Source organism: Rhinopithecus bieti, unplaced genomic scaffold (genome assembly GCF_001698545.2).
Source record: "Rhinopithecus bieti isolate Rb0 unplaced genomic scaffold, ASM169854v2 scaffold_20101, whole genome shotgun sequence".
Lineage (NCBI taxonomy): Eukaryota > Metazoa > Chordata > Mammalia > Primates > Cercopithecidae > Rhinopithecus > Rhinopithecus bieti.
Genome location: NW_016810242.1, coordinates 697,731 through 710,482, shown reverse-complemented (window position 1 = coordinate 710,482; position 12,752 = coordinate 697,731). Strand labels below are relative to the sequence as shown.

General features: G+C 35.3%; 1 protein-coding gene across 1 annotated transcript in view; it reads left to right on the top strand.

The window, feature by feature from the left end:
- The window catches only part of COP1 (COP1 E3 ubiquitin ligase), a 259,480-nt gene that overhangs the window by 47,895 nt on the left and 198,833 nt on the right, over positions 1–12,752 (top strand). The window contains 1 exon segment of the mRNA XM_017891684.1: positions 12,076–12,144. Within this exon segment, the coding sequence (XP_017747173.1) occupies positions 12,076–12,144 (69 nt within the window).

Here is a 12,752-nt window from a genome sequence, read left to right as displayed (position 1 = left end):
GTTCTGTAGCTTGCCTGTTCACTCTGATGATAGTTTATTTTGCTGTGCAGAAACTCTTTAGTTTAATTAGATCCCATATGCCAATTTTGGCTTTTGTCGCAATTGCTTTTGATGTTTCAGTCATGAAGTCTTTGCCCATTCCTATGTCCTGAATGGTATTGCCTAGGTAACAAACCTACACGTTCTGCACTTATGTCCCAGAACTTAAAGTTAAAAAAAAAAAAGAAAAGAAAGATGTGTGTGGGCTACCATACCAAAAGCAGATAATTACATAGTGAAAGTGAGAACTGGTAACCTTCCTACCTTCTAATATGCCAGCATTAGTCTTTGTTTCCTTTTTGGCTTGGAATTGAAGAAACACAGTTGTCTTATTAAATTACAGATTCTTTCCTATTATTTTCTGAAGAGAGAGCCACGTCAGAAACAAAGTTCCTGTCATATATATATTTTTTTACATTATTGCTTTCTGTTTTACTTTTCATTATTATTTAACCTGAATCTTTCCAGCATACAGAAAAGTACAGAAAATAATATGGAACTCTAAAATACTCCTTCTTAGTTTTAATAAATGAAGATTTTGGCATATGTCTCAGATCTGACTTAAGAATTAATTATTTTCGTACTTAAACCCCTCTCATCTCATTCCCTTCTCCTAGTGTAACCACCATATGAAGTGGCAATGATCCTTCTCAAGCATGTGTATGCGTTTCTTATGTATGTTAGTATCTAAACCATATAAAGTATTGTTTGTATAAATTAGAGGTTTATATGTAGGGTTTCATACTGTAGTTATCCTTTTGAAATATACCTATTCGTTTACTTTTTGAGGTTCATATTGATAAATGTAGATTTGGTTTATTTATTTTAACTTCTTTACAGTAATCTGTTTCAGAGATATATCTATTATTAGAGCCGGGTGCGGTGGCTCATGCCTGTAATCCCAACACTTTGGGAGGCCGAGGTGGGCAGATCACGAGGTCAGGAGATAGAGACCATCCTGGCTAACATGGTGAAACCCTGTCTCTACTAAAAAATACAAAAAATTAGCCAGGAGTGGTGGCAGGCACCTGTAGTCCCAGCTACTCGGGAGGCTGAGGCAGGAGAATGGCATGAACCCGGGAGGCGGAGCTTGCAGTGCGCACCACTGCACTCCAGCCTGGGCGACAGAGTGAGACTCATCTCCAAAAAAAAAAATACAAAATTAACCGGGGTGGTGGCACATGCCTGTAGTCCCAGCTGCTCAGGAAGCTGAAGCAGGAGAATCGCTTGAACCCAGGAGGTGGAGGTTGCGGTGAGCCGAGATGACACCATTGCACTCCAGCCTGAGTTACAAGAGCGAAACTCCGTCTCAAAAAAAAAGAGAAATATATCTATTATTCTATTGATGGGCATTTGGATTCTTCTCAATTCTTAGTTGTGTCAGCACTACATTTAGTATACCTTTCTCCTTGTGCTCGCGTTAGGCAATGTGCACACATTTTAACCTTATTAAATGTTTGGTATTGACAGATTGCTCTTCTGTGGGTTTATGCCATATAAACACTTAGTATTTTCTGTTTTTTAGTTACTGCCAGTCTGGTAATTATCGAATGCTGTTTCTGTGTTTGTATGTGTGTTTTAAAAATACATTTCTGTAATAACTAGTACAATTGAGAATTTCTTCATTTGGCCACCCTTGTTTTCTGTTTGATGAATTACCTATTCATATTCTGTGTCCATTTTCCTGATGGATCATTTGTCTTTTTTCTTACTGATTTGTATGTGTGTGTGCGCTTGTATTTTGGATATTAATACTTTGCCAAGTATATATTTTGGTAATTGAATTCTAGTTGAATTGCATTATAGTTGGAAAACATAATTTACATGATTTTAGGTGATTCCATTTTAGATGCTTTGTTGATTCATTACTTACAACTTTTTGTCTTTTTAGTGGTTGTTTTAGAGTTTTTAATACAATTGCTACCACATTCTACATTAAAGTAATATTATACTACTTCATCTCTATTACAAGAACCTCAGGCTGGGCGCAGTGGCTTACGCCTGTACTTTGGGAGACCAAGGTGGGCGGATTGCCTGAGCTCAGGAGTTTGAGACCAGCCTGGGCAACATGGTGAAACCCTGTCTCTACTAAAAATACAAAATTTTAGCCAGGTGTGGTGGTGTGCGCCTGTAGTCCCAGCTACTTGGGAGGCTGAGGAGGATTGCTTGAACCCAGGAGGCAGAGGTTGCAGTGAGCCAAGATTGTGCCACTGCATTCCAGCCTGGGAGACAGAGCAATACTCCGTCTCCAAGGAAAAAAAAAAAAAGAACCTTAAAAACAGTATACTTTCATTTTCTCTCTGCTGGCCGTTGTGGTATTTTATGTCATATGTTTTACTTCTAAATATGTTATATATTCCACAACACATTGTTGTTAATTGTGGTTAAATTATGGAGATTTCTAACAAGTCTTATATTACCCATTTATTTACCATTTCTGGTGTACTATATTCTTTCGAGTAGATCAGTTTCTATCTGTTATTTTCCTTTAGCCTCAAGGACATCATTTACCATTTCTTTAGTGCAGGACTGCTGGAAGCAAATTACTTCTTTTATATGTCTGACAAAGTCTTTATTTTGTGTTTGAAAGGTATTCCATATGAGTATAAAATTCCATGTTGACTTTTAAAGAAATGTTGCTCCACTGTCTTCTAGCATTGTTTCAGATGAAAAGTCTGCTGTCATTCTTATCTTTTGTCTTCTTAATGAAATATGTTTCTCCCAGTTTAAGATATTCTTTTTATGGGTATACGCATTTTGATTATGATGTGCCTTGCAATAGGGTTTTACTCCCCCTCCCTTTGTGTCTTTTGTTATTGGGTTCTTTGAATTTTTTAGATCTGTAGATTTATAGTTTGCTTCAGATTTAGAAAATTTTGGCCATTATTCAGATATTTTTATGTCCCCCTTCCACTTTGGGAATTCCAATTACATATCTCTTAGGGTAGTTGAAGTTGTTCTTTAGGTCACTGATGAAGGTTTTGTTCATTTTATTTGATCTTTTTCATCTTTCGAGTTCATTTTGGATAGTTTCTATTGCTGTCTTCAATTTTTTTCCGTGTAGATTGACTTTTCCCCTTATTGTAGGATATATTTTTCGGCTTCTTTGCATGCTTGTTTCTTAGATGCCAGAAATTATAAGTTTTGCCTTGTTCAGCGCTGAATACTTTTGTAATCCTTTATATATTCCTGAACTTTGTCCTGACATGTAGTTAAGTTACTTGGAAACAGTTTGAATCTCTTGAAGCTGGTTCTTAAGGTATGATAGGTAGGACCAGAGCAGTTTTTTGTCTCTGCTAGTTTTGCCTCACTACTGAGACAACCTTTTTGAGTACCTGATGCATGTATATTTCTTGGTTTTTCTACTCTGGCTGCTGGGAACATGTAATCTTTCTGGTCCTTTGTCTGGAAAGCATTGTTTCATATAGTTGGACTGGTGTTTTGTTGTTTAAGGCAGGATTGTAAATCTAGTCCCTTTTACTCCATTTTTGCCCGAAAGGGAAGCTCAATTTGCATGTTTAGTCCTTTGAAATTGATAGTGATTTTCACTGTAGCTCAGCATAATCTATTTTGTAAATATTCCACTTGCATTTGAAAACTGTTTTTATTCATTGTAGTGCTTTATAAATATGATTATGTAGAGTTGGTTGATATTACTATTATTGTTGTTATTTTTTTGAGATGGAGTCTCTCTCTGCCACCCAGGCTGGAGTGCAGTGGCATGATCTCCGCTGCAACCTCTGCCTCCCAGGTTCAAGTGATTCTCCTGCCTCAACCTCCCAAGTAGCTGGAATTACTGGTATGCACCACCCGCCTCAGCTTATTTTTATATTTTTGGTAGAGATGGGGGGGTCTCACCATGTTGACCAGGCTGGTCTCGAACTCCTGGCCTTGGGTGATCTGCCTGCATTGGCCTCCAGAAGTGCGGAAATTACAGGTGTGAGTCACCACACCCAGCCAGTTAATATTATTACAATTGTTTTTCCTCCTTGCTCTGTTAGTTGCTGACAAATGTGTTACATTTATAATTTTAATTGTCTATTTTGTTTTCTTTTCGGTAATTTTTGCTTCATGTATTTTGAAGCCCTGTTATTAGGTGCAGTTCATACATGCTTAGAATTTTTATGTCTTCTGGATGAATCATCTCCTTTATTATTATTATGAAATGGATATGTTTATTGTTGGAAATATTTCTTGTTCTGAAGTCTGCTTTGGTACTGATATAGCCACAGCACCTTACTTATAGCTAATGTTTCCATAGTATAGTCTTCTTCATGCTTGTACTTTAATTCTGTCATTGTCCTTATAAAGTGTGTGTCTCTAACAGTAGGTAGGTGGTTTTTTCTGTTGTTTTTAAAAACACAGTCTAATAAGTGCATTGAATTGAAGTGCTCAAGTCTATTTAAATTTTACTTAATATTTTATTGATATGGTTGGGTTTGAGTCTACACCATGGTATTTGTTTTCCATTTCTCCCTCCTGTTCTTTATCACCTCTTCCTCCTTTCTCGCCTTCTTTAGACATCATTGGGTTTTCATCATTCCATTTTATCTTCTCTGTTTTTCACGTACTTCTTTTTATTGTAGTTTTAGTGTTTTCTCTAAATACCACAAAAGGCCTTTTCTCCCACACAGTTTATGGTATGCTACTTCAAGGACAATATGTTTATAGGCAATCTTGAATATATGGTATTCCACTCTAAGAAAAATGTGAAACTTTACAATAACTCAGTTTACTAAACTTCTGCTTTTTTTGGTTCAAACCATGCTATAAATCCCACCAAACTTTTTTTTTCCCTTTTTTTAAACATTGTTATTTTGGCTTTTGAAGATGGGATACCAAAATAAATAAGTAAATAAATAAGAACAAAAACCCACCCGTCTCTTTTTTTTATTTACCCAAATATTTACCTTTTCAGATGCTCTTCATTTTTTCTCGCATCCATCCGGATGATTTCCCTTTTACTTGTGTAACTTTTTTTACCATTTCTTGTAAAGCAGATTGTTTTGCCCTATATAGAAGCTTTGGGTTTTCTTTTTAAAACACTTTAAAGATATTTTCACTGTTCTTTTGTTTCTGATGAAATCAGTAGTCATTTTTACCATCCTTCTCCTAAAGCTAGTATATCATTTTTCTAACCGCTTTTAAGACTTTCTTTTTGACGCTAGTTGTCAGCAATTTGACTATGTTATTCCTACATTTTATTATTTTTATAGTTATCTTTCTTGGGTTTCATGGAACAAGAAGGTCTGTTCCTTTTTTTATTTTGTTTGTTGGCAGCATACAAATTCAATGCCTAGGATTTGATTTTTGAACATGGTGAGCCATTACTTATTCAGCCTTTTGCTCTACTTCTTTTTCTGTAGGTTTCTAGTCATATGTTGTTATAATGTTTCATGTTATCTTACAGACTTCTGATGCTCTGTTCTTATTTTCCTTTTTTTCTGTGAATTTAAATAATTTGTATTGAAGTGTATTTGAGTTTGTTATTCCTTTCCTCTGTTATGCCTACTTTGCTCTTAATTTCATTCAATTTTTAAATTTTAATTAATTTATTTATAAAATTATTTATTTATTTATTTATTTTTAGGAGAAGGATGAGAGACTGACCTCTTTGGTTTTATTCAGGAATTTAGCTTAGTTGGGGCTTAATTGCTGCTTGAGTTAGTTTCAGTCATTGGCTTTAAAGAATAGTATGCATTTTTGGTTTATCCCCTTTTTTGCTACTGTGGAAGTAACCTTTTACATTTTAATCTGAAGAGGATTAAACACTATTTTTTTTTAACTGAAATGTTTTGTATTGTGAAAGTGCTGTCTCTGTGATGCCAGTGCTTCCACATTTAAGTCACTCATTATATGAACTGTTGTCACTTTTTGTAAATATTCCTCTTATGCTTTGAAGCATGTGTGTTCTGAAATTGTTTCAAGGATTTATGTTCTTTATGTCTAATATCTTTCTATTTAAAATTTTCTATTAAAATTGTTTAAAAATAAAATCCCAGCTAATACAGAAGAAAGTGGATTAATTTACCAATATGATTATGGATTTTTCTATTTTCCTTTCAGTACTGTCGTCTTCTAGTTTTATATCCTTTCAGTCTTTTTGTATTTAACTTTTAAGTTCAGGAGTACATGTGCAGGTTTGTCATATATAGGTAAACTTGTGTCATGGGGGTTCGTTGTACAGATTATTTTGTCACCCAGCTATTAAGACTAATATCCATTAGTTATTTTTCCTGATCCTTTTCCTCTTCCCGCCCTCCACCCGCTGGTAGGCCCCAGTGTGTATTGTTCCCTTCTATGTGTCCATGTGTCCTCATCGTTTAGTTCTCACTTGTAAGTGAGAACACATGGTATTTGGTTTTCATCCTGTGTTAGTTTGCTAAGGATAATGGTTTCTAGTTCCATTTATGTTCCTGCAGAGGATGTGATCTCCTTTTTTATGGCTGCGTAGCATTCTGTCGTGTATATGCACCATATTTTCTTTATCTAATCTACCATTAATGAACATTTAGGTTGATTCCATGTCTTTGCTGTTGGAAATAGTGCTGCAGTGAACATACATGTGCATATATCTTTATAATAGAAGGATTTATATTCCTTTGAATATCCTGGTCACATACACCCTTTCAGGACTGAGCCAGGAAGAAATGGAATCCCTGAACAGACCAGTGAAGAGCTCCAACATTAAATCAGTAATAAATAGCCCTACCAGATATACAAAGAAAAGCTGGTACCATTCCTACTGAAACTGTTCCAAAAAATTGAGGAAGAGGCACTCCTCGCTAAGTGTTCTATGAGGCCAGCATTATCTTGATACCAAAACCTGGCAGAGACACAACAAAAAAAGGAAACTTAAGACCAGTATTATTGATTCACATCCATGCAAAATTCCTCAACAAAATACTGGCAAATTGAATCCAGCAGTACACCAAAAAGCTTATCCAGCATGATAAAGTAGGCTTTATCTTTGGGATGCAGGGCTGGTTCAACATATGCAAATCAATAAATGTGATCTATCACATAAATGGAACTAAAGACAAAAACTACATGATTATCTCAATAGATGCAGAAAAAGCTTTCAATAAAATTCATCCCCCCTTCGTATTAAAAACTCTCAGTAAACTATGTGTTGAAGGAACATACCTCAAAATAGTAAGGGCCATCTATGACAAACCCACAGCCAACATCATTAAATGGGCAAAGGCTGGAAGCATTGCCCTTGAAAACCAACACAAGACAAGGATGTCCTCTTTCACTACTCCTGTTTATTCAACATAGTAATGGAAGTCTTGGCCGGAGCAGTCAAGCATAGAGAGAAAGGGAATCCAAATGGGAGGAGAGTAAGTTGAACTATCTCTGTTTGCAGATGACATGGTTCTCTATCTAGAAAATCCCATAGTCTCAGCTGAAAAGCTTTTTAAGCTGATAAACAAGTTCAGCAAAGTCTCAGGATACAAAATCAATGTACAAAATCACTAGTATTCATTTCTTTCAGTACAAAGACTTGGGAACTACCTGACTTATAAAAGGATTTGTTATCTAGTCTTTAGAGTCATTCACTTTTCCAGACTGCAGTATTTTTTATTGCCTTATTTTGTTATTCCACAGAATTTTATAGCCCAGGGGCATGTATCGAGGTAAACTTCTGGGTGGGTAAAAGATAAGTGACAAGCCTGCCTGCCTTGCTGCTATCCCTTCCTTACAACCCTCTGTACAAAGTGAGAATAGAAAATTTGATGAAAGAGGCTAGAATTGAGAACTGGAGTGATGTCTCGTGAGCAGACATGTTTTAGAAGAAGAAAAGGCAGATGGTGGAAAATTAGGGAATGAATTTCCTAAAACGCTCTGTGTCCACATACACTTTTTAAGATCTTCCTGCATTCTCAGGTATGTCTGTACCCTTATTTGAAGTCTGTTGTCTATTTATACAAGCAGAAGTGAATATCCTTTAGAAGTTTTCTGTTGACAGTAGATTTAAGGAAAATACTGTAGTCTTCTAGAGAAAAATTATTACCTAAATAGTAATATCCTATGTAAAGTATGGGATGATGACTCCTGTTTGTGAAACGTTATCTGCACATTTTATAAATGGGGAATCTGAACCCAAGTAGGGGAAAAACACATAAAGTTATCTAGGGTTTTTTTGGTTAGAATTTTAAGCTAGGCACAGTGGCTCATGCCATAATCACAGCACTTTGGGAGGCCAGGGAAGGCAGGTCACTTGAGGTCAGGAGTTCAAGACCAGCCTGGCCAGCATGGTGAAACCCAGTTTCTACTAAAAATACAAAAATTAGCCAGACGTGGTGTTGCAAAACTGTAATCCCAGCTACTTGGGAGGCCGAGGCAGGAGAATTGCTTCAACCAGGGGGACGGAGGCTGCAGTGAGCTGAGATGGTGCCACTGTACTCCAGCCTGGGAAACAGAGCAAGACTCTGTCTCAAGAAAAAAAAAAAATCTAGGTAATAAATACGTCTAATTTACAATGTCATAATGTTATTAACAAGATTTATAGCAAGTAGCAGCAGTCCCTAGTTCCATTACTCCCATTCCCTTGTATCAACTTTCTAGAAGGAATCTTTTCAATTTTTAATTGTTTTTATTTACTGAGCACACTCTCTATTATATGTGTGTGTGTGTGTGTGTATATATATATATATTTTTTTTTTTTTAATTAAGAGAGAGAGAGAGAGAGTCTTGCTCTTTCATCCAGACTGGACTGCAGTGGCGCGATCACAGCTCACTGCAGCCTTGACCTTCCTGGGTTCAGCTTCCCAAGTAGCTAGGACCACAGGTACATGTCCCTACACCGGGCTAGTTTTGTATTTTTTGTAGAGCTGGGGTTTTGCCATGTTGCCCAGGCTGGTCTTGAACTCCTGAGCTTACCCAATCTGCCTGCCTTGGCTTCCCACAGTGCTAGGATTGTGCAGCCAACAATTCTATATTTCTAAATGACTTGCCTATGCCATTCTGCTTGGAAAGTCTTATGCAAAAAAAAAAAAAAAAAAAAAGTTTGCCATCAAAATGGCAGTTGTTCTACTCTTGAGAAACTATTGTAGAGTGAACTGTACTTGGGAAGATTAACTCATGCTAACTAAACCTGTAAGGACCAAATTACTCATTTATAGTGAAATGTATAAAAATCAGTTACATTAGTTATTTACATAGTTCTGACCAGTGTGTTTTCTCCCAGTTGGAAAGACATCTAACTTACCATGTAACAGAAGGATACTAAAGCATGGAATTGGAATAACAAGAGTTTAATACGCAATTCACGTATATAATTATATTAGGCTCTGATCAGGCAGTTGCTTCCATTCCCATAATAAGGATAATTTTTTCTTTTAGAATACAACAAAATTTAGTTGCAGAGAAGGATAGGAAAGTAAAGACCAATGTTCTATAAAAATTTGAAGCATATTTCGTGTCACATGGTAGATACACTCCCTCTTGAGACACTTGACTGAACCAGATGGGACAAGTGTAACAAAAACTTGCTGTATTGTAAAGAGTACTGAGAGTAGAGAGTAAAATTCTAAATATGTATATTTCTTTCTTTTTTTCTAAATACGTTTCTCTTTGTTCTTTTTCTTACATGCTTCCTTATCTGAAAGTGGGAGAATTGGGCTAAATGATCATTACATGTTTTTTGGAACTTTTGACAATTGTAAGAGATGTGTAGAGAATTGACTTCTTGGACTTCTATTTTTAGTAGTGGAATTACTTTCATGTTAAAAGTTCTGCACCTGTTCTAGTAGAACATTATATGGCTAGACATTTCAGTATAATTGGTTATACTCTTTGCATTTTTTAAAGCATTCTCTTTTCTTCTACTATCTATTTTTTATAATTTTCTTTCATATTTGTGAAATTATAGTTTCATATTTGCCATTCATCTCCTTTCTTGAAATGCTTCCTAAAAAGATTAAACTGCAGAAGAAGGTGTCATGTGGCAAATTCCTGGTGTATGTAATTGGCCCCACTTTCCTTTTACATTGACACTTTGGGGACTTTCCCCTTCTTTCTACAAATCAATTGCATTCTTGTTGTATTTACATATTCTAGTTAATAGATTGAAATGAAGTGTTTAAATTTATAATTTTGAAGATAGTTTGTATACTTCCTTTGTAAATGAACTGTCACTTGATTAGCTTGGAGTTACTTTTTATATAAAGTTGTTACTTTTTAAATAAACATGTGGTCTTTGTCCTCTAGACAAATAATCTGTAGATAGTTAGAGATAACTAGTGTAGAGAAGTCCCACAAACAATGTGAAGACTTGGATACTTTGTCATCGTTGTTGAGACAGAGCCCTTGTGAGTTTGTTCTGTGTGACAGATTAACTCACTTGGGAAGAATGGGTCTAAGGTCCAGCCAAAGTCAGTTTGTCTTGCAAGAAAAAAATGTCAATCTTCATGATACTATGTTTTGGAAATTTATTCCGTTGTAAAACATATTATTTCAGTTATATTTTTTAATTGGAGTATCCTGTTGTGATTGTCAGTTCATATTTTATCTCTCCTTATTTGCCTTGACTTGTAAATTACATTCATCTGTTTTGCCTCTTCTTTTTTAAAATCCAAAGGTCTTCAAGAGGCATAGACTCTAGAAGTGGGTGTGAGGCAGTCAATGCTTATTTGTAGTACGTGTTATGTCTTACTGATTCTTTTGATTTTAATTGGCTTATTCTTATCATCTGGGCACTTGTTTAACATAGATTCCTGGAACCTTTTCTAGAGCAACAGGATCAGAATTTTAAAAATCTGACCCAGTGTCTGTTTTAACAAATGCCCCAGGTAGTTCTGTTGCATAGCCAGGCAAATTAAAGTTTTATTAATCTTTTTTTTAAAATACATTTTTGTTTGTTTTGGAGTCGCTCCACTGGGCTTTTTTATTCTCCCTTTCAAGTATATAAGAAAAAATTAGAATGATGTTTGTTCATAAACTCTTATTGTTATTTTATTTTAGCTTTTGATATTCTTTTTATGTATTTTTATCAGATTGACCTGGTATTCCTGGTTCTTGTGAATTTTAACAGTGAATGGCCAGACGCGTTGTCCCATGCTGGTAATCCCAGCACTTTGGGAGGCCGAGGCGGGCGGATCACGAGGTCAGGAGATCGAGACCATCCTGGCTAACACGGTGAAACCCCGTCTCTACTGAAAATACAAAAAAATTAGCCGAGCGTGCTGGCGGGCGCCTGTAGTCCCAGCTACTTGGGAGGCTGAGGCAGAAGAATGGCGTGAACCCGGGAGGCAGAGCTTGCAGTGAGCCAACATCGCGCCACTGCACTCCAGCCTGGGTGACAGAGCAAGACTCTGTCTCAAAAAAAACAAAAAAAAAACAGTAAATGATATATATTTGTATTTTTATGTTTTGCTACTCTGAAAATGTCAAGGCTTGTTATACTTTCATTTATCTGTTCTATCTTTGTTTCGATTACCAATTTGAGTTACTCCCAACCCACAAGCTGTCCACTTGATTATATTACATTTTTTTGTTTTCAGATGTTTGATTTTGCCTGAAATCTTCCATAGAAATATATTCTCACATCTGTGAGTAAGTAGGTAATAACTAGAAATAGTAAATTTGACTTTTGAAAGGTATAGGTTTATCTCTGTTTATTACACTTATCTCTGCAAATGAGCTTCTCGTGGAGAAAGTGATTTTAGTGTCTATCAGCTATGTTACTTTCACTGTAAATTTTGTTTTGATGTTTTATTACTTTAGTTGGGGAAGAGAAGGCTAGGAGTCAGATAATAGAATTGCTACTATCCATGAAAAGATTTTTCAGCATGTTAGATAAGGGATGTAATTTAGAACACCTGTTTCTTAAAGTTAGTTTGAGTTAGTTTTGTAGAAAATTGATTCTTTTACAAATACCAATTAGCAAATGGGAAAACTGATTAAATAGAAGTAATGGACGAACTTAAATGGGTTCATAAAGTTGCTTCTTACTGTTTATGCTATGGTTTTAAAGAAAACTTTCAACTCAGTTATATTTTTTTAAAGAGAAATTATAATTTTCTATTGTAGGAATCGCATGCAGCCCAGCTACAGATTCTTATGGAATTCCTCAAGGTTGCAAGAAGAAATAAGAGAGAGGTATATTATTTTGTGTGTTTTACATAATGTTTTATTTACTATTGTTAACTGTTCCCATTTTCTAAAAGCATTTCAGGCTAAAAATTTCTTTAAATATTTTTAAAAGCATTTTAATTTTTAGGGGGTTTCCTTAAGCTTTGTTATTTTAACTTCTTTTCTTTTTACAACTTGACACTTAAAAGATCTTTTTATGGAGATGTGCTGAAAAGTTATCAGTAAGATTGACTACAATAACTTACCTAAAAGCTATAAAGAATTGAAAATAGATTTATTAAATAACAGCCTACCCTTCGCCATGAAGAGAAAACTTAGGAAAACTTAGATAATAAAGCCTTAGGTAGGATACAGTTTTTTTTAAACATGTAGACAGAAACAAGTAAAAACATAGCTACGTATTTAGAACTTGGGAGTTCTAACTCCTGGAGGATAGTTAAAAGGCAGTTTTGTATCAGCAGTTTTATAGCGAGCATGTTCTAATGTAACATTTATAAAATTTCAAAGTTGTTTCACACTATACAAAATATGGGAAAATTAAATAGCTAAAATCCTGTTCTCTGGATAGCATGCTAAAATAACTTCGAAAACTTTTTTTTTTTTTTTTTTTTTTT